Genomic DNA, 22,454 nt, shown 5'->3' on the forward strand with positions numbered 1-22,454 from the left:
CAGTAGTCGTTGTTAATGTGTTTTCTGGGCCTATGATAAATGTGTTAATTTTATAGCTAACTGTCGAAGAGTAATCCTTGGTGTTTCACTGTGTGGACTCATTGTGGAACCCACTCACCTCTCCTGAGATGTAGACTTGGCCTCTCTCCATGCTTCCTTGATTGGCTTGGCTAAACTCTCAGATGTTGCTGTTCACAATAATAAGGGTGGCCTCCTAAACATCTGTCCTCCAGGCCAGAGTTTGGAAATCAATTCTAGCATGTGGTGAGTGGTAACGATACTTACCAGTGCCCCGATCTCCATCCTTTAAAAGTTTGTGAAAAACTTTGATTTGTTTTATAACCCTTGACTTTGGCCGCACTTGTTCCAAAAGCCCTCCAAAAGACAGAAAAGCATTTTATTCACCAGTTAACTCCTTCGACATTCTTCTGGACCAATCTTCACATTCACAAGACCCTCTCCCAAACTTTGTCCCAGCTCCTAAACCTATTTGGGAACATTTGGGCACCAGGCTCCCCATAAGCTTAGACCAGAGAAAAGCTTTCCTTCCAAAAATTGGTACACACCAGAAAAACAAAAACAAATAACGTCAGAAAACCAAAGCTCTGAAGAAGTGACAACTAACACGGTCTACCATTGAGAAGTCCAACTATAGTCAGACAGCCAAGGTGCACAAGGAGGCTATTAGTGCCGCGAAAAAGTGCTTCTACGAAAGCAGGATTAAGATACCGGCATCGGACACAAGGGAACTTTTTTTAAATCCGGAAAGAAGTTGAAGATCCATGTCCCATTAATTCCATAGTCATGAAAGACACAGACTGGTGCATCCGAATTGAAACTGCCATGGAGATTAAGATCTCCTTGATCAAGGAGGACATTAAATCTAGGTTAACCAAAGTGTCACCATCTCTTCCCAGTGCCCAGGCCCAGCATAGGCATGCACCATGATGTGATACGATATGGCATTTATAACGCGCCTATACACAAGTGTTTCAAGGCGCGTTATATCAGATCTCTTCTCCTTTTCAGAGGTGGCCGAAGCCAAGATGCTTGACATACTAAATAAAATCAAACCAACTAGTTGTAGAGGTGACATCTGCCAGGCTACAATAGTTAAAGACTGTGCTCAAGTACTGACTCCTATGATTACCAAGTTTGTCAATGCATCTTTTAGGGAAATGCAAGTTCCCCTTGATGTAAAGCAATCCTGGATCACCCCCCTCCTAAAAAAGCCCTCTTTGGACCCAGACATAGCGGGATATTACCACCCAATTACTAACTCCCCTTTTCTCCTGAAGATCCTGGATAAAACTGCGCATTAGCAAATTCAGGCAATCTTGGTCACTAATAACATACTAGGCCCGAAACAGTCATGATTCCGAAGAGCACATAGTACCAAGTTCACTCTGCTCGACCTCGAGACCAACATCTTTTAATATATGGATAAAGGGAAGGCTTCTTTACTGATGCTCTTGGACCTCACAGCAGCCTTCGACCTAGTTGACCACTCCATCCTGGCCAGTAGACTACTTGAAAGAGCCTCCTTTTCAAAGGAAGCAGTCATCTGGGTGCTTTCGTTCCTGTCAGATGGAATGGCCAAGGTTTTCCATGAGGAGGCAATGTCAGAGGGTGTTGCTCTGAACTGTGGAGAACCTCAAGGATCCTGCCTATCCCCAACCCTTTTCAATATCTTCATGCTCCCGTTGTTTGACCTATTGGATGCCGAAGGAACGTGCTATGCAAACTACGCAGTTGATACTCCATGCCTATTTCCACGATCAGGCGAGTACGCCAGAGCCACTGAAGTTATTAACACCGCTTACAGCAAAATACACCATTGGATGCTGCTCAATGAATTAGCCCTAAACAATGTTAAAAGGAATATCATTATCTTGGGCACTGGCGCCAAGCTATGCAGTTGGACAAATCTTACTCGTCCATTCAAATCGCTGACTGTCTTTTGCCAACTCTTAAGAAAGTGAAAACTCTGTGAGCCACCTTGGACCAAGAACTTTCAATGAGGGCTCATATCAGCAGCCTGGTAGCCAACTCATCCTACTATATTAAACTTCTGCCACAGATTAGATCCTTTCTTGATGTCTCAAACTGTGCCACGTTGGCCAGGGCATTTGGAAGCCGCTTGAATTACTGTGCCAGCATCATCCTAGGAGTGGGAAAAGCAGAAATCAATTGTCTCCAAGTGTTCCAAAACAATGCAGTGAGGGTCGTAGTAGGTCTTCATAAAACCGAGCACCTAGATCGCTGCATTGGCTGCCCAATGCTAAAGGAGACATGTTCTGCACCCTGTGCATTGCACACTCATGCATATGTGGCAAGAGGCCTTCACACCTAGGTCAAAATTGTCGCAAGTCAAGGAGGGGTGTTTTCCATCTGCTACTCCGAACCTCTGGAATTCCCTCACACCTGACCTGAGGCTATGCTCCAGCATCTCAATCTTTAAAATCAAGCTGAAGACCACCATATTTGAAGGACTCCTCTTGTGGATTTTCTCCTAGTTAAAGACCCTGCTTTAATGTCTTGTTCAGTCTTGTCCTAGCGCTCTTATCCCTCTGCACTCTGTCTTCAGCTCTATAGAAATAAAATAACTATATAAATAAAACCTGGGGTTGGATTTTTCAAGTTAGGGTTACTATACCTGTGGACTGTTGGTGCAATTGTCTAATACTTACTTTTCTTTTCAGGTATCTGTGGAGATAGGGGTGTAAATTGTATAACTTGCACTAACTTACTGTGACTGTATGTGTTATATTAGTAGTATTGTGTCATAATATTACATGCTCTATTCATTTTCTTAGTGTGTTGTTAGGTCTATAATATAGTTTTTTTAGACTTACTAAGTGTAATCCTTGATTGCTACACTGTGTGGACTCAATGTGGAGCCCTGACCCCTCTCATCCTGAGACTTAACCTAGACCATTCTCTATGCTATTGTGATTGGTTTTGCTGAACTCCCAGAGTTTCCCCTGACCTAGCAGCTGACCGTGCCGCCCATTTGGATGAGCGCCCTGTGAGCTGCGGATTCATTCTTACAAATTAAGCACTTTGACATGCTGTGTGTAGCGCAGTGCCAGTCAACGTGCAGCATTTGCAAGGCATAATCCATTACATTTGGCTTGAGGGCGTTTACACAGATCTGCAATATCTGGTGCGTCGTAACATCCCTTGCGCCAAAACAACGGTGCCGGAATGGCTTTCGCGCCGAAATGGGCACGCCGAAAAAGGCGCTGAGCCAGAGAGCTGTGTCAAAATGACCTGTGCCAAAAGGATGGTGCCGAAAAGGGGTGTGCTGGATACAAACATCAGAAAGACGGTTACAGGAATGTAATGTTTGTCATAAACATTCACCATTATAATATGAATTAGGTACCAGTATTCAACAGGTGATTACTCAGATGCAAGGAAAATAAGTAGAAAATAGCCAGAATAAGCACAAGTATAGTTTCCCTCAATCTTATGAAATCCAACACTTAGATGGTATGGGACCTTGTGCACAAATGTTACAAGTTCCAATATATAGGTACTTGCTTAGGGCGTATTTTAAAGGCCTAATAAACCATTGCATATTTGTGTACTTACCTGTTTAACTTGAATTATTGTTGTTATTCTGTGTGGACTCATTGTAGCCCTAGACCACTCCCACAGCCCTCCAGGGACTATACCTTGCCACTCTGCTACCAGAGCTTGATTTGGTTTGGCTATTCCCCAGTGTCACCCTGTGCACATCCATTTTAGCACCATTAACTTCACAAACCTTGTCATGAGGTATTTTGTTTTGAAAGGAATGAACATTTAAAGGATAGCCAGATATCATTCTGTTTTGTCATGGATGACTTTTCTGACAATCTGTACATTTAGTAAATAGATTATTATTGATTAACACCCAAGTTGTGTGCATTACTTAAAGTGTCTGCTTTCTTTACAGATTCCTGATTTGTTGCAGCTGAAGATGCTACCCAGTGTGACGTTTGCGGGTGTGGATAGTCCTGAAGACATAACTGATGGCACTTATCAAAAGGTTTTCCACTCAGGAGGCTTTGTTGTATCGGATGAAACTATTTTGGAATCTGTAACGTTAGGTCAGCCTCACTTTTCATTTTTAGTCTACATATGTGAACAAACAGAATGCATGTTCTCTGTCCCCGTGTAAAATTCTAGTTGGTGTTTTAATTACTTTGGGCCTCATTTGGCCGTACTACATCTTTGGTGGCGAGGCAGCGGAAAACCCCCCCCAGCAAAATGCTGGAGGTAATTTGCTGCCTTACTTCCAAAAATAGGCAGAATCACTGCTGGCAGTAACTCAGCTGAAATCCCCATGGCGTCCGCTCCATAAATGAGGCGTAACACTGTCATACCACCACTTACAATCTATGGGTAATTCCGCCAGACCAGGTGGCAGTAACAGTATTTCCGTTTGGCAGTATTCAGCAGAATACCGCCAGACTTGTAATAAGGCCCTTTGTGGTCAATATTAAGTCCTACAGAAACTTTTAAAGTGCATCTGCCATCCCCCCCCTCTGATGTGACTTGGTTAGCCTTTTTTGGGGAATAAAGATAATAATAATAATGATTTATATAGTGCTTTATGCCAGATAACCCCCCCCTTGTGCGCACTGAGTAAACAAGAGATATTGTAAGCTGATTCCCTGTTACTCAATGCATTGACTTCAATGGATTGCCTTTCTCCCGCAGGTTCCTCATCATCTGCCATTCCAGCATCTGCCACTCTGAAAACGTTTTGACAGGGTGCATAGTGCACCTGGACCCAGCCGTCGATCTGTCTTGCCTCGATGTGCCAGTCATCATTTCTGAACATGACGCCAGTTGTCGTACATATACTGCGTCACTATGCCCCTGTACCTCAGTGCCTTTTTTCCACACACTCAGCACGCTGCTCGAGGAACAACTGTCTCACAAGATAACTTTCCAATCGCCAAATGTGTCGCTTTTCGATGCTTTTTCAAAGTCCTGTCCGCTTCCAAGGTGTTCGGCTTAAAACGCTGTAGAGACTTCAGTTCCAAGATGTCAATTACGGACCCACACAACGTCTGCGTGTGGTGGTCAGTGTTGATCACTTCACTGAGGACTGTGGTTCATGTAGGAAAATGAATCCTAAATCACTGCGGGAGAGGGCAGTGAAACTCGCGGTAGGCAGGCCCCCCTGAAAGTCTCTGGCACGGTTGACCAGCCAGCCGTCGGAACCCGAGACAGAAGGGCCTACTCCTGAAAAGGAAGAAAGGCATTGAAAGAAAAACAAAAAGAGGTTGCACTCTGAGTCATTCCTCTTCCTCCCATAAGAAGATGGGGCACCATTGGTGCAGGCATTAGTCTGAATTATCGGATGCCCCTTCCCCGGTAAGTCGGCGGTGGCGCCAACATCCAGGGCAGAGTGGGAGGCCTTTAAGGAACAGATGCTTGACATGTTCCGAAAGACGGCTGCGGGTGATCCCTCGATGCAGCTGGGCATGGTGGGGCCCGGTTACCCTGGCCCCAAGCTGACCACTACAGCATCATCGTTGTCAAAGCCTTTTGGCTCGGCGCTGAGTAAAGTCAGTTTGGCCTCAGCGCCGGTACTCACTAGTGCACTTCCGGCACCGATAACGGCCTGCATGCCTCTGGCATTGATGCAACCTTCAGCGCCAAATGGCATGGGACCATCAGTGTCAGCACCCGTCGCCGAGCTGTCATATGTCCCTAAATCGAGGAACGAGTTCTACCACTATTTTCGATGCCGACCAGATGTCGTGTGGCTGCGACCCTACTTATGCAAGTACTGGCAGTAAGGACTATTTTGCTGACCAGGCAGTTTTAATCTCCTTAGCTGAGGGGCTTCACAAAGCCAGTCGCCTGGACACCTCTGTTGACTTGGAGACACAACAGGCTCACCTGTACTAATACTAATGCCCACCATACTAATACTAATGCCCACCATACTAATGCCAAGTAAGGTGGATAGGGTGGTAGATACCCTAGGCTGGAGTGCTCCAGCCAAGCCTTTGTCGGGCTATGAGCACACTTGCATCCTGGTCGAAGGACCTTCTACTGAGAGTGCCATGCCATTTAATGTGGATATTGCTGGCCACATCACCACCTTGTGGCAGAGACCATGCACCATTCCCCGTTGAACTCTGACTTCGTGAAGAAGCACAGGCCGGCAAGGCGAGACCCAGCTCATCTCTCCACTAATCCAACATCTGATGGGTTGGTGGTGTAGCGGCCACTGTTGATACCAGATCAGCCACATCCACGTCTATTCTCCCAACAGATGAGGGGTTGGGGGGAGTTGACGCCTTAGCCGAGAAGGTGTTCTCATTGGGTAGTATGGCCCTTAAAGAAGTTAATGCATCTTGCACGTTCGTAAAGTATTCATTTGGCTTGTGGTCTTCCATCGGGAAGTCGCCCAGTACATTTCCGAAGGGGCGATGCGAGAGGGCTTCCAGAGACTGGTGGATTGATGGTAACGAGATGGCCCGGCAGTCATTGGAGACGGGCCTGGACATTGCGGACTGCGTCAGGAGATCCATGGGGGTCAGCAACTGTCTTGAGAAGGCAGTCTTGCCTTCATACATCTGGGTTCTCATCAAATGTCCAGAACAAACTATTGGACATTACCTTTGATGGCTAGAGCCTCTTCGGCCTGAAGGCTGACAAGTCCTTAGAGAAATGCATGGGCTCAAACCTTGCCTCCAAGTCGCTAGGCCTAGCAGCAGCTGGCAAAACCTGCCTTTGGCTTCAACTCAAGGGGTAGAGGTTACAGACGTTACGTCACCTTAGGCAGGAAGGCTCAGCTCCCGCAACCTAGGCAGGGGCAGAAGTGTTTTCCACGCTCTGGAAGGGGTAGCGGAGCCTCCAGAGGCAAGCAGACGATGGCAGCAACAGCTCTGCCTTCAAATCCGCTTTGATGCGTTTCCCCAGTTGGAGGGTGGATAGGCGAGCACTGGGTGCTACAGCTCATCCAATGGGGGTTTCTGTCTGCCTTTCATACAATTACCACTGGACAGACCCCCTCCGCCCCCTCAGCAACTAGAACAGGAGCTCCAGGAAGAGCTGCAAGCCCTTCTTTTGAAGGGTGCCTTGGACGAAGTACCTCCCAAGCATAGAGAATCAGCCTGGTATTCCTGATACCCAAGAAAGAGGGAGGACTCTGCCCCATCTTGGACCTTATGGCCTTGAACAGGTTTGTCTTTTTTTTGTTTTTGTTTTTAACACATTTCATTGGTTTCAGTATTAATCAACATACATTACACCAAAACACGGTGCACTAATAACAATACCCCAACATTTCCCCTTCCCCAACTCCCCTCCCCTTAGGGCCTTGAACAAGTTACTGAGAAAGGACAAGTTCAAGATGATGACGTTTTTGAGAAATTTAGATTTCAGGACTGGCTGGTGTCGATAGATCTCCAGGACGCATATTTTGATGTGACGATCCACCAAAAGCACAGCAGATTCCTAAGATTCCTCATAGGGGACAAGCACTACCAGTTCAAGGAGCTCCCCTTTGAGTGGACCTCCGCCCAGAGGGTCTTCATCAAACTCATGGCAGTAGTCGCGGCTCACCTCAGGAGATCCAGCGTCCATGTGTTCCCACCTGGACAACAGACTGATCCAATGGAAGTCGACAGAGCAAATCTTGTCCCATCTCGTGGACACCTGCACTGGGCTCGCTACTCCACAAGCTGGGCTTCTCCCTGAACTTACAGAAGTCCCATACGACACAACACAAAGGCTCCAATTCATCGAAGCGGTCCTGAATACTCGGGTGGGAAAGGCCTCCCCCAAGGAGAGAGTCACTAGTGTCAGGCAGATGGTCCAGTTGTTCCAGTGCCACAACAGCTTTCCAGCGACTTCCTTCCTTCGCCTTTTTTAAGTCGATATGACCCCCATGCATTTTTCTAATGCCAGAGGCCAGGCTGCGGATGCAGTCTCTGCAATGGATCCATCAGTGTCAGTGGTCCTAGTATTTCAGCACTTTAAAAGACATTCTGAGCATGTCCAGGTCGGTGGCCAAAGATCTCTCTTGGTGGGTCAGAAGTGACAACATTTTGGCAGGGAACCTTTATGGCCTCTGTGTTCCCCGGCCCGGGTGATCACAGATGTGTCACTGAAGGGTTGGGGCTCTCACTGTGAGAATTTGCAGGTGAGCGCTCTTTGGTCCACGATGGAAGCCTGTTGGCACATCAACAGGCTGCATCTGCGAGCCATAAGCTTATCCTTGAAGGCGTTCACGCCTTCTCTGAAAGGGAAGCACAATACAGTGGCCATGCACTACCTGAACAAGCAAGGTAGCATGCGTTGCCCTTCCCTTTGCAGAGAGGCGATTCAGCTGTGGTTCTTGCTTCTAAAGAATCAGTTCCCAGTCTCGGGAGTGCATTTGGCAGTATGGAGAACGGATTGTAAGACCCTCTGTGTATGCAGAGCACAGTCTCACACAAGTGGTAAATGTGCCAGAAAATCCTAGAGGAGGTTTTCTCTCAATGGGGTACCCCAGCTATGGATCTGTTTGCCACACGGTCCAACAGGAAGTGCAGACAGTTTTGCTCGAGGAATTCCTGGCGCGAGTAACACTGGGGGATGCATTTATAGTGGAGTGGACCTATGCTCTCCACTATGCCTTCCCTCCGATTCCTGTCATTCAGCGGGTTGGAGGTTCCGAGCAACCCTGATCTTGATCGCCTCGGATTGGATAAGGAGAATGTGGTACTCTGACCTCCTGGACTTGGCCACCTGCCCACCACTGCGGTGGCCTTGACGGCCGGATCTCCTATCTCAGTCGGAGGTCAAGTACTCCACCCTGAATCCCTTAACATACATGCGTGGCTCTTGAGAGGATGAGTTATGACTGGGACCTCTCTAGGCTGCATGTAGACTGTCAACAAGATCACTATGCGTGCAGGTGGAGAAGATTTGAGGTGTGGTGCAGGGAACACAAGATCAACCCTATCTCTTGCCCCACCACTATAGTGATGGAGTTTCTTCTGTGACTGGCCTCGTCAGGCCTTCAGGTAGCCACAGTTAAAGGATACATGGCGACTTTGTGTTAAAGAGGTCTCCAGGTCAAGGGCCTTTCTTTAGAATCCTGGTTATGGCCCAATTCTTGAAGAGCCTCGTGAATAGGCATCTTAATTTGGTTCTCACCTTCCTCACGGTGGCTCCCTTTGCACTCTTTCTCCATTTGTTTCCTCACTTTGAAGACTGCATTCTTAGTAGTCATTAAGTCGGCCAGGCGGGTCAGTCAGCTGCAGGCCCTGTCATGCAAGTCGCTGTTTCTCAGTTTTTTTCAGGTAATTTTCCCTTAAGGTGCAGCAACCGTGGTTTCTACACAAAGTGGTCTCGGAGTTTCATCTGTCCTAGGCTATTAACCTGCCAGTGTTCTACCCGCTGCTGCACCCTTCCAAGGAGGAGGAGCGGTTCCATAGGCTAGACCCAAAGAGTGCTCTTAGCTTTTATGTTGCGAGAATTGCAGAGTTTAGGAAAGCGGACCAGCTGTTCGGAGCCTTCTCGATGTCACAATAGGGTTCGGCGGTCTCCAAGCAAACCATCTCTAGGTGGACCACACTCTGCATTTCAGAATGCTACCGCAATGCAGGGAATGAATTGGCCCCGGACATCAGAGCCCACTCCACTTGAGGGGTGGCTGCCTCTTTGGCTCTGCAGTGGGGGGTGCCAGTGAGGAACGTCTGCTAACCGGCACTTGGTCCACACAGCATACCTTTACCAAACACTACTGCCTGGATGTAACCTGTGGAGCTGACGCTCGTTTTGGGAGAGCTGTTCTACAAAGTTTCCTTGTATAAGTACTTTCATCCAGCCTCTGTCACACATACTGCTTGGGCAGTCTATCATATGAGGAATCTGCGGGATAAAGGCAGTCCATTGAAGGAGAAATTACCATAATGTTCTTTCTATGGATTCTTCTCCCGCAGATTCCGCATCACCCTCCCACCAAACTGTGCAATGAAAGTTCCTGCAGTTAATGACTAGCGTCTCTGTTGGGAGAAAGAGATGAGCTCTTTTTTCGAGGGCTAACGTTTGCTTTGTTGGTGTCGCGTGCATTCTTTCTTCGGATTCGTTCCTTACTGTTTTAAAAACAACCCCAAAAAAACCCTGCTAGTTTTTTTTTGATCTTCCTCAGCAGCTGAGCTTGGGGGGATGGAGGTGAGGAACTGAGGTGCAGGGGCATCTTGGCGCATTTTATGTACGATAAGCGCCTTCACGTCCAGAGCCGCTGACCGGCGTTTCAAGGCAAGACGGATCGATGGCCGATTCGGGGTGCACTATGCCCCCCTTGTTGAAAAGTTTTCCGAGCAGCTGACGCTGGAATGGATATCTGTCTGATGCCGAATCTGCAGGAGAAGAATCCATAGAAAGAACATTACAGTAAGTCATTTCTCCTTCTAAAGGAGAAAAGACTTGAGTGTTCTGTGTTCTGTGTTCTGCCAAAATTTAGAACTTTCATTCCAGATTGCACACAAATCTCTGAAACAAATAAGTTAAATGTCTCAGCTTGTTGAACTCGCTCATATACTGTAAAGCTGAAATCCACTGTAATGTGCTACAGTCAAAACTGTTTTATCTAAATGAGGGTGAATGTTAAGCGCATGATGACAATACAGGTGCCTTTCCTCACCTGACTCGATGATTATCAGGTAAGCGAGAAAACCATTTCTATGTGGACAAAATGGATGATACAAACAGCCTTGTCGAGGCATTTCCTGACTGATCCTTGATGCTGGGTCAGCTCAGAATCTGCTGAGAAGAGATTACTATGAAAGGGGGTTTAGGGCTTTGGCAGGAAATAGATATTGTAATCCAAAGCCGTGGATCTGACCAGCGAAGCTATAATATGGCAGCCCTTAGAGATTGGGTGGCCGCCAAAATATTTTAATCGGTGCAATTCTAGGATTGGAGGCTGAGTTTCCCACAGTGGAAAAGGGGGAGGCAACTCCAGGGTGCCCAAGCGAACAGCAGATGCAAGGTAATTGTGTCCCACCACCCTTCTCGGCGGCTGCAACTTTCTGTCCCAAGGCACATGAACAATAAGATAATTTGGAAAGAAAGTGATAAAAAGGCCCCAAAACAGTCACTGTATGTCATCCAAGCCCATCCAGTAAGGTGGACAGGAATGATGCGAGGGGCTTTTGGGGTTAACAAGGACTGCCCCGTAAGGATGTCCAGCAGCCAGAACAGAGCTTAGGGTATGGGATACAAGCTCAGCGCCAGTATGGGTTGATTTGGTTCCCAAACTTTCAGCAGTGCAGCTTTGTGGCAAAAATCCTTCATCAAGTAAGTGATACCTGCAGAAACACCAGGAAAGATGATGAATGATCTGTCTCCCCTAGTAATATCCAATCCTTCATGGGCGTCCCTAAGCCAGCCCTTCAATCAAACATAGGGGCACTCAAAGGTGGTGTTAGCCAGCCAATCAGATTTGCCCTAAAACACCCAGGTCCACTCACACTGTATGTATATTGGATTGTCAAGGGCCAGGAACTGGTCTAAACCAGCCCAAACCACAATGCATGGTTCAGGTCTGGGCTCTATGGTGAGCACAGGCGTGCACAATGACTATTTTAGGCATTAGACCAGGACTTATATATTTGTACCCCAATGGCAACCACAATGGTACATTGGACTAGTAATGCAGTAAATCAGCTTGCACCCCTGGTGACACTAAAACTTAATTATAGCTGCCACTAGCTTACTCCCTGAAACCACCCCAGGGACAAAAGGCGGGGCTTGGACATCTGTCCCGGGGGCCATATTGGGTAGTATATAACCACATACTAAAAAACGGTATCAGTTACAGGGGGCTTCAGTGAATGTCAGAAATCCTAAAGGCAAAACGTTTAAGGGTCCCAAAAGGGACAGCAGAAACCCCTAAAATAGAATTCCGCCTAACACCCCAGCGATACCTGTTGTCTTTGTGGGTGTCTGCAGTTCTCTTCTGCTACAGTTTGCCATAGACTGGTGTGAGACAGGCATGGTATCAAGAGAGAGACAGACTCAAAAGTAACAGTTTGAAAACCTTTACTTTATTGGGTTGGTGTAATGCCTAACTGGCCATAACTCTGAAGGGGTTGTTCCCTCAACTGATGTTTCTAAGGGCCGTCTATGACAGCAAGTCAAAAAACAAAATCAGTCTGTCACAACCTATGCTTGCCCACACTCTTGTACAAAATGTGATATGGGGTCTTAAAGAAAAAATGTTGGCTCAAAAAAACGAAATGCAAACAAAGACTGGTTTCAGGTAGCCTTACCATCAGGTGTAGTTCTGCCAGTTTAAACAATAATTCAACTCAAAAGGGTTGCCCTCAGAACCTTCCACGTAGGGCTCGTGCAGAAAGTCAATAAAGTATGTCTCTCGCCCTCTCAGGGTTCCCTTCCCCGAATCCAGGCCTCTCCTGCAAAGTTCCAAATGTCTCTGTGGGCCTCTCAGGGTTCCTTGCTCCAAGCTTAGGCCCCTCTGTTTTCAAACAAATGTTCACCTTGTCAGGATGTACCTTTCAACACATGCAGCCTCGTTGCGAGTTGGCGGGTATCCTGACTGGGATACCGCCCAACTTTGTTTGCATTACCGCCCACCCGTCCGGCGGTATTACCACCGGATCACGGGTTGGCCGTTAAACGTAATTCCCAATTGGGTCCACTGGACCCAATGGGGAGTTTTTGGTGCAGTTACCGCCGGTGGTATTACTGCACGGTAATTGTGACTAAAATCTGCATTTTTCCGGTGTATTTACCCCCATCTCTGCACTGGCGGTAAACTCGCCATACTCATGATTGGGATGATCCTTAAAGGCAGTAATAACCTCGTTACAACCGCTTTTAAGGGCTACCGCCCAACTCGTTATGAGGCCCAAATTCCTTTCTTGGAGCAGTGTCAGACTTTCGAAAATGCTGGGCTTTTGCTCCTCCCCTGCGCGACCACTCTGACTTTTGACCCCTCTCTTTACACTTTGTATCTTTCTTCTGGCAACTCTTCTCTCTGGTGCATTTTCCACTCTGCTCTTGTTTCTCATTCACGTTTCTTTCCACTTTGTTGTGCACACTTGCACCTCCTTTTCACTGTATTGTGCTTCTTGCACACTCCTCTTGGTTTGCCGTGTCCCTGGCACACTCTTCTCACTTGACTGTACACTCTTGCACCTTCCTTTTTCTACTTGCGGGTCCTTCGCACCCTCTTTCCTGTTTTCGCGTCGCTCGTACCCTCTTTCCTGCTTTTGGATCGCTTGACACCTCTTTCCGGCTCTTGGGTCGCTCCCACCCTCGCCTTGCTTTCCGCTCCCTTTAAATTCACTTTCTGTCTTCGTGCCAACATTGCACCGTTTCTCTGGTTTTCCTCACTTTCTTTCTGCTTTCTGATTAACACGCTACTTGCATCTTTCAACACTTTTGCTCCCTCTCCAGCCACCAAGAAGTATTTCTCTCTCTTTCTTTGCAAACTCAACCCGGTAGCGTGGTGCTGGCGAGCAGGTCCTCGGTATCTGGAAGTTGAGGTCAGGGTCTTACCAACTGCCCCTCCGGCACCACTGTGACCGGCACACGTCCCAGAGGAACGAGCACTTGACTGGACGCTGCGCCCTTGCCATGCTGCAATCCCTCAGACACACCTAGGCAGCGTCTTGGCGTCCTGCTCTCCTCCTCATCTTCCAGGCTTCTCTTGCATCAGGGAGCTGGAATGGGATTGGAAATATCCCATAAAAGCTGAGGAAATAGGTTTTGAATAGGTTTTGATGTATACTGGGAAAAGGGGGAATACCATGTCTCGCTTTTAGGCATTCTCCACCAAATGCCACGTGACCCTCCACGCCGGTGATCTTCCCTCTCTTTTCCACCCCCAGGGTCGAGATCCAAACGCGATGGCCCTTCCCTGGCCACCTGAATTGACGATCCCATGGGTGTAGGTGGGAGAATACAGTCAGGTTTCTCACACTGGCTTCCGAACCTGGTACTGGAACTCTTCCCCTGCAGTGCATTCCACCCTTCTCCCTCCTCATGTTGATTCCTTTGGTGCACTTTTAACAAATTTGAAAATTCGTACCAAGTACATGTCTAAGGTACTCACGTGAGCATTGACATTTTATCTAGCTTCCTCTTTAGTCCATGGAGTTTCCCTTACAGGCTTGACTTGTTAGCTACTCCCTGATTGGGTGTGTTTTTAAATCATTGCGTTCCATTCCTGCCTGTTGAAATGCGCTAACCTGCTGTGTATCATTACAGATTACTTTTGTTACTATTGATTAGAGTGTAAAATGCACGGGTCTGGATGGTGCAAGCTCGAATGTATCCTAAATTGTTAGCCCTCTTGGTTTCGTTGGCTATTCTGTTACCCCTTTATTCTCCCTCTAGGAGCTATATCACTGTGTAGTGTGCATTTGTAATGGTCAGATTACTTTTTTTTTAAAACCTTTATTTTTGTTTTTTTTTTGGAACACAAAACAACTACACACCCACATTAGGGTGGATTTAACTTTGCGCCATGTCCCACTTCCCCCCACCCCTTCCTCCCCCCCGTCTCCCCGCTCAATTTTGTGACTCCTTTGGTTGAGCTGTCTTGTTCCGATTACTTGAGACTTGTGGACGGTGCTGCTAGCACTGTGTCTTCACAGCTGAGCTGTTCCTGTGCCAGAGGTGTCTACTCGGACGTCAGGTGTCTCCTCAGCTTCATTTAGCAGGAATAATACCAGTGGGCCCCAGATGTCAGGTGGGCGGGCATGTAAGGGTAGTGATTTGATAAAGTCCGTTTCCACATCCTGGCAGTAAAGAATGTCCCTGCGCCAGGCGGAGAATGATGGAGGGGGGCCGCGACCCCAGGCCATGGCCACTCTCCTGCGGGCAAGTGTCAACAGGAGTCCTGCCAATTTCCTTGACGGGGCGGAGAGTAAGTTTGTCATACCAAGTAAGGCTGCAGTTTGGCTCGGCTGTATCTCCTCTCCAACTATTGCCGCTGTCGTCTCTAAGACTTGGCTCCAGAAAGGTGTTATTTCGGGGCAGTCCTATGCGAGGTGGATGAAGTCTGCTGGTTGTGTCCCACATCTCTCGCAGTTCGCAGCCGCCTCAGGGTGGTGCCCGTTAGCTTTTGCTGGTGTGTGATAAGTCTGGTGGAGGAAGTTGAAATGAATAAGTTTAAGGCGAGAGTTGAGAGCTATTCTTTGTGTCTGTTTCAGGATGTAGGTCCAGTCTTCGTCTGGAATAGTTCTGTGGAGGGACCTTTCCCATCTGGTCTTTGCCCGGATAAGGTTAGGTGTCGTATCTATAATGATGGATTTGTAGATTTGCGACACCAACCTGCCCTCGCCCTGCGCCTGTATGGCATTGTGTAGCAGTTGCCAGGTTGGGGGTTGTCGGGGGAAGTCCGGCATGAGAGCTTGTAAAGTGTACCGGGTCCTGAAATATAGGAATACGTCAAGTGCGGTGTTGCCGCCTTTCAATTTTGCTTGCTGTGGTGTTAAAAAGCCGTTCTCTGTGAAGAGGTCTCCTAGGGTCTTTATTCGTAATTTGTCAACCCACTGATGAAATACTTTCTCAGATGTCAGCGGAACCCCAGGGATGAACTTGACGGGCAATAGGGGAGAGTATCGTGTTTGTACCCCGTATTTTTGAGCTAGTCTCTTCCAGACTTTGTATGTTGAGAGCATTGCATTCATGGTGTAGTTGGGAACGGGAATTTGGCTGAAGACGACTGCTGTTAACAGGTTTGGTGTATCCAGGGCTCGCTCCACCTGCACGTGAGGTCTGATTGTATGGGTGGCGTACCAGTGGCTGAGGAATTGTGCCTGCGCTGCCCAGAAGTACTTCTCCAGGTCTGGGAGGGCGAGACCTCCGCTCGTCACTGGGAGTGTCAGTGTTGCGTGTGCCACTCTGGCTGGCTTGCCCGCCCAAAGCGGCTCAAGAACCATGCTCTTCAGTCTTTTCAGGAAGGTGTGGGATAGCAGTATAGGGATGTTGGTGAATAGATACAGCAATTTCGGAAGAATCACCATCTTAACTAGGGAGGCTCTCCCCCAGAGCGTTAGTGGTAGGGACTTCCATCGCGTCACTTTATCCTGGAGGGACTTGACTACCTCTTCGTAGTTGTCGCGGAACACCTCGTGGTAACTCAGGGACATTTGGACTCCCAGGTATCGGACTTTGGACGTTTTCCAAGTGAACTGATAGTCATCAGCAAATGGTTTGGTAGCAGGGGTCAACGGGAATATAATGGACTTTGCTGGATTGACCTTCAGGCCGGAGGCTGTCCCAAATTTGACCACTTCCCTCATGACCGGGTTCAGATTTTCTTCGGGATCGCGAATGAACAGTGCCACGTCGTCTGCGTAGAGGGATGTAATGAGCTTGTGTGGTCCAATAGTGAGTCCTCTTCGTTGTCTATGCTCTCTTACGTTGGAGGCCAACGGTTCCATTACCAAGGCGAAGATGAGTGCTGAGAGCGGGCAGCCTTGTCTGGTGCCACGTTGGAGCTCTATGGGAGTGGATTTTGCCGTGCTTACGATGACGTTGGAGCATGGCTTGTTGTACAATAAAGAGACGAGTTTGATGAAGCGGGCACCCAGCCCCATTCTGGTGAGTACAGCGAACATGAACGGCCATTCCACTGAACCGAATGCCTTCTCGGCGTCGAGGAGGACTGCGATAGCTTGATTTGAAGGATCTAGTGCATCGATGATGCTGAACAGCCTCCTGATGCCAAAGGTTGTATTGCGGCCTGGTATGAAACCCACCTGGTCTGCCAGCACTAGGGTGGGCATCAGTGGTAGTAGCCTGTTGGTTAGCACCTTCGCGAGTATCTTGTTGTCAAGGTTGAGGAGGGAGATGGGTCTGTATGATGCACAGTCCTCTGGTGGTTTGCCTGGTTTGTGCAGAAGGATGATGTTGGCTTCGCGGGCGGAGTGGGGGAGGGATCCCTTATCCAACGACTCTTCATATACAGCCGCCAGGAGGGGAGCGATGGTGGGTGCAAAAGCTTTGTAAAATTTCCCGGATAAGCCGTCTGGGCCGGGAGCCTTGGAGTTCGGGAGGGTTTTTATGGCTTCAGTAATCTCCTCTTGTGTAATTAGCTCGTTCAGCGGTTCCCGCAGGGGATGTTCGACCCAGTACAGCTCAGTGTCTTCTAGGTACTCCAATGCGGCGGTTGGGTCTCCGTTATGTCTAGTGCTGTAGAGTTCTTGGTAGAAAATCCTGAATTCTTCTGCCATTTCTTCGTCGGTGTAGACTATCTGACCCTGTTTGGTCCGGATCCCTTCTATCGGGGACAGTTTGTTGTCAGCTCTGACCAAGTTTGCCAGAAGAGCGCCTGGTTTTTGCCCTTCGCCGTATTGCCTGACCAGTCTGTCGCGGTTTAGAAATTTCACTTCGCGATCGGCAGCGTTCCTGAATTTTTGTAGCTCTTCCCTCAGGGCGACTGATCTTGTTGGGTTGTTTGTGTTAGAGCATTGAAGTTCTAGCTGCTTTAGCTTCTCTTCGCAGGTTGCCAGCTCCCGCCGTATGAGCTTTAGAATGCCATTTTCTTTGGCGTGGCAGACCCCTCTGATGTAGCACTTTAGAGTTTCCCAGAGAGTGCTGGCTGAGGAAACTGACCCTGTGTTGGCTTCTAGAAACATTGAGATCTCCTCTTTCAGTTCTGAGGCAAAGACTTCGTCTCGCATGGAGCCTGTTTTGAAGCGCCACCTCAGTAGGGGAGGTTTGCGGTTGGCTGGGTTGAGGACGAGAGTTACCGGGGAATGGTCCGAGAGAGTTCTTGGTTGGATATCGCATGAGCCGCTGGTCCATGGGCCGTTCCTTGAGGTGAAGAGGTAATCGATCCTGGAGCTCGAGTTGTGTGGCGCGGAGTGGAATGTGTATTCCCGCAGCTCTCCTTTTGATGCTCTCCACGAATCTTTCAGGTCGAATGCTTTGCATATTTCTTTTATTTGGAGGCAGGCTTTGGACGGAGGATATGGGGTAGCGTGGGATCTGTCCTTCACCGGGTCCAGTACTGTGTTCATGTCTCCACCCCAGATTATGGTTGCAGGGTCTTGGGACGAGAGACAGGATAGTACCCAGCTGAAGTTGTCGGGGCCGTCTACGTTTGGTGCGTAGGAGTTGACAAGAGTGATTTTCTGACCCTCTATGATGCCACTTACGAGGACTGCCCTCCCTTCGGAGTCCTTTGATGTGTGGACAAGGCGGAAGCCAATCCTCTTATGTATTAGGATTGCGACTCCTCTGGAATATGAAGAGTATGAGGAAAAGTATCTGTGACACCCCCAACCCTTGGCCCACTGGTGATCCTTCCCTGGGAGCAAGTGTGTTTCTTGAATCATGGCTATGTCCACTTCGTGTCTTCTAAGGTATTGGAGGATTTTCCTGGTTTTAGATGGGACATTGCCTCCTCTTATATTCCAGGTTATGACTTTGAATGGAATGAGTTAGGGTCTATGTTGATTCGTCGTTTGTTTCCCAAGGTTGATGGTGTTGCAGCTAGGAACAGTTTAGCGGATTGAATGGAGTCGGGAGATTCGGAGGTTGGACGCTGTGCTGGCGTTGGTGAAACGGGGGGGAGATGGCGCGGAACCTGGACGCTCCTCACTGTTAAACCATTGTGAGGGTGCACACCTCAACTGGAGGTGGTGTGGTGTACGTAACTTCCCTCCCACGCGTGGGCAACCCCCAACAGACCCGCAATGTTCCCCTTCCATTAACAAACAATAAGGGTTGCTGTGTTGGGGCACTAGATGCCTCCCGAGAGGTAAGGGTGGCTCTCCTACGAACTAGGAGTGTATCTCTGCGGCATGAGCTTGTGTAGATGTGTTGGAGGCAGGAATTCATCTCTCTTGGCTGCCCGGGACGATTATTATGGTGGGTCTCTGCGCCTTTGGATTTCGCGCTGAGGCCTGGGGTTGTTTGGGGCGGGTCTGCAACCGGCACGGTCCAGGTAGTCGTTGGCATCATCAGGTGTGTGGAAGAAAAGTGCTTTCCCATCATGTTGAATGCAAAGCTTTGCCGGGTATAGCATTGAGTAAAGTATTTGATTGTCTTGCAATCTCCTCTTTACGGCAGTGAAGGAGCGTCTCTGTGTCTGTACATTGGGAGAGAAATCTGGGAAGAACTGAATTGAATCTCCGTCGTACTGGAGTTTCCCTTTTTCCCTGGCTGCTTTGAGTATCGCATCTCGATCTTTGTAGTTTAATAGTTTTGCAATAATTGGCCGTGGGTTTGCGCCTGGGACTGGTCTTGAATTTGGAATTCTGTGGGCGCGTTCGACTACAAACAACTGGGAGAGGAGTTCTTTCTCGAAGAGTGCCGTGCAGATCTGTTCAACATGGTCTTCCATTTTCCCTTGAAGTTGTTTCTCTCTGATTCCTATAATTCTGATGTTGTTCCTTCTTGAGCGCCCTTCTAAGTCTTCGTTTTTGGCGCAGACTGCCTTCATTTGGGTTTCAAGGGTGGAGATACGCGTGGTCAGGGCCGACGTGTTGTCATCTAGGTCGGAGACCCGTTGTTCCACAGTGTCCAGCCTGTCGGCGTGCTTGTCGAGCCTGTGTTGGAGTTGGTCAACTTTAGACGAGAGATTGTCGAGTTTGCTGCCTAGGTCGCCGATTCCCGCTTTGAGGTCCATCAGGATTTCCCTAATGTCGAAGCTTGGTGTTTGCTCCTCCGACATGGAAGCAGTGGGTGTTGGGGACGCTGCTCTGCTCCCTTCGTTGGGAGGTTTGCTGGTATGGCTAGCTTCGAAGTTCAATTTCTTTTGGGTTTTATCTGTTTTCCCCATTATGCTCTTGTTTCTGCCTTGAGTGCTTGAGAGTGCGGTGGGTAAGGAGCTGGCGGCTTCACACTGGCGTTTGTAACGTGTCTGGTGCTTCCGACGCGTTGGAGGTGAAGGGTGGTCACCGTGCCGGTGTTTGGTCGTACTGTCCGCCGTGTGGGAGAGATTTAGGGTGTTCTCTAGTGTTGGTGGGTTTTACACTGTTTTGTAGAATAGGCCGACGATGTTCACCCTTGTCGATCTGAGTGCGGGGCCGATTTGGGGCCTGGTTCTCTTGTGTTATGTGGCTGGTGCTGCGCGTGTTTGGAGTATCCAACTTTGGAGGGGAACTCGTGGCGACTGGTGGCGGGGGCGACCTCCGTTGCTCTTGGAGGGCGTTCCGGCTACAGTCTGGTAGAACTTGGAGTGGGGAGTTGTCGCCAGGTAATAGGGCTTGTGTGGCGAGGGGATGGTGGGGGCAGCGGGAATTTTCTCCGGTTGTTGTCTGCTTTCTTGGGGTGGAGGTCCCCTTTGCCAATGTGCAGGTTAGGTCGAGCGTGGCCGTTATTCGGATGGGTGCCGAGGCCTGAGCTTTTCTCGGTGTCTGGCGAAAGCGCAGGGGCTCATGCAGTTTGGTGGGTCGAGAAGCCGACCGTGCGCACCGAATGGGGATCCTACCTGCGTGTCCGACGAGGGTGGCGTAGACTTTCGTGCTCCCTGCCAGATTTTCTGCCAGGCCGTAGCGGGGACGGAGACCGTGTGTCTCTTGGCGCTGTCGTGCGCACGTCCACCCGTTTCTTGATGTGGCCTCGCTCTCTGACCCAGCGGGTCGCTGCTCACTCTGGGCGCCAGGTGGCACGCCGCTGCTTCTGTACTTCGTACCCGGGCTGCTCCTCCCCCCTCGGCCTGCTGCTGGCGCGGTCCGCGGGCCTTGGCGATCGGGCTGGAACTCAGCAGGCGCTCCGCCGTTGGAGAGGATTTTGGGCTCAGGGTGATCAGTGGCGCCTGCCGAGCGCACCCGGTGGTAGGTTTGGGTGAATCGGATGCCGCAGAGGCAAGGATGTCGCAGGATTAATGGAGAGCCACACGGAGCTCTCTAGGAGGCGGCCATCTTGGATGGCTCTCTAGCGCCCTCGTAATGGTCAGATTACTATATGCTAGAGAAATATTGTGACTATTTTCTGTGTGCCATTTTGAGTCTTGGTAATGATTTTATAAATTAAAGTTTCTATTGTCTAGCGTGTCCTTTTCTTCTCGTCCCTCAAGTCTGTCTCTGGTGTTTGGTACCAGTTAGTGGTCTTACATTTAGTATTAGGCATGGGTAGTGTGAGAAACCTAGGGGTATTCTCCCATTTGAACCCAGAGAAACCTCTATTCGGGTGGCCAGGGCAGGGCCGTCGCTTTCGGATCCCAACCCTGGAGGTGGACGAGCACGTGAGGATCACCTAGGTAGGGGAGTTGGGGGGTCATTCTCATGGGATTACCCTAGGCAAGACACAGTATCCCCCTTTTTCCAGTTATCCACAATTGCATGCCCCCTCTCTTTTTGGAGTATTTTCAAACACACAGCATCTCCCCCTCCCCATGTCTGCATAATACTAAGAAGAAGAGGAGGCAACCTGGAGGGGTGACGATTACCGGTGAAAAACCCAATAAGAGACACAGGACAGACTACAACACTCTGACAGCAGGCTGTCCCCTCAACAAGGACAGGCAAGGTCAGGCAGCCTCAACCCTAACCACACACCTGCAGACAATCAACATCATACAGGTGTATAAAGGGAGGCTGCTGAGGGAGAAAAGTCAGATGCAGTTGGGAGAGCAGAGGGAGGCTGCAAGGCAGAGACCGGCAGAGGATCCCTCTTCAAATCCCAAACACCAGAAGCGAGTTTCGAAGGTTGTCTGGAGTGGAGAATCAAAAAGGTTGGGGGCTGCCTAGGAGATCCAAAGAAGGACTGTGTGCTATGACGCTGGCCCGGTGAGAAGAAAGGGCTGCAACGTGTCACAGGAGATATGCCTCGTAAGTATTGTACTCAGGCAGACGGTCCACTGCTGGCAAGGCCCGGACAATTGCCTGTTCCCCTGGGGCCAGTGCTGACGCCACAGGTGTCTTAGGGGCAGGCGGTGGGACCCTGACTTCAGCCCACAGATCCAGAGGGGCTACCTTCCCGTGCCGTACAACTTGGGTGAATCAGAGACTGAATTTGCTAAAAAAAGGAGGCCTTCAGCTCTTTCTCAGATTGTCGACGGGAGCCAAGACCTGGGAAGCATTGGCTGAAGACCCCAAGACTGCTGCTGAGAACAACCATTATTGCCCACAACCAAAGCCCTCACTCCCCTGCAACGATAAAAAAAAGAAAAAAGAAAAGACCCTTGTCTGTGTTAGGACAGTCCAACTAAGGGCTTGGTAAAACCATACAACTGAGATTGTACAAAACGCTGCTCTTAGTAGAAGGCTGTACCACCTGAGTATTTGGTAGCGTAGACAGAGCAGCCAGGCTTATCTTTGGAGGGAGAGAGTGCTGTAGCTTGGTATAAAGAAATTGTAGCATACCTATGATCCAAAGAAACACTATTTATTGTAAAAAATAATTTGTTTCTTTAAATACAAGTAGGCCAAGATAAATATTTGGTAAATAAGTATTATCACATAATATATAAACACAATTATCAAAACCAACCAGTACTTAAGGGATACAACGCAAAGTAT

The 22,454-nt window shown here is 48.9% G+C and overlaps 1 protein-coding gene across 7 annotated transcripts in view; it reads left to right on the forward strand.

The window, feature by feature from the left end:
* TASOR2 (transcription activation suppressor family member 2) overlaps nt 1–22,454 on the forward strand; it is a 1,665,218-nt gene that overhangs the window by 1,433,899 nt on the left and 208,865 nt on the right. For all 7 annotated transcript variants that reach the window (XM_069629643.1, XM_069629647.1, XM_069629648.1 and 4 more), the window contains one exon: nt 3,944–4,097. In XM_069629643.1, coding sequence (XP_069485744.1) covers nt 3,944–4,097 — 154 coding nt within the window. The remainder of the gene's footprint in view (nt 1–3,943; nt 4,098–22,454) is intronic.

Source organism: Ambystoma mexicanum, chromosome 12 (genome assembly GCF_040938575.1).
Source record: "Ambystoma mexicanum isolate Mex_15411 chromosome 12, UKY_AmexF1_1, whole genome shotgun sequence".
Classification (NCBI taxonomy): Eukaryota; Metazoa; Chordata; class Amphibia; order Caudata; family Ambystomatidae; genus Ambystoma; species Ambystoma mexicanum.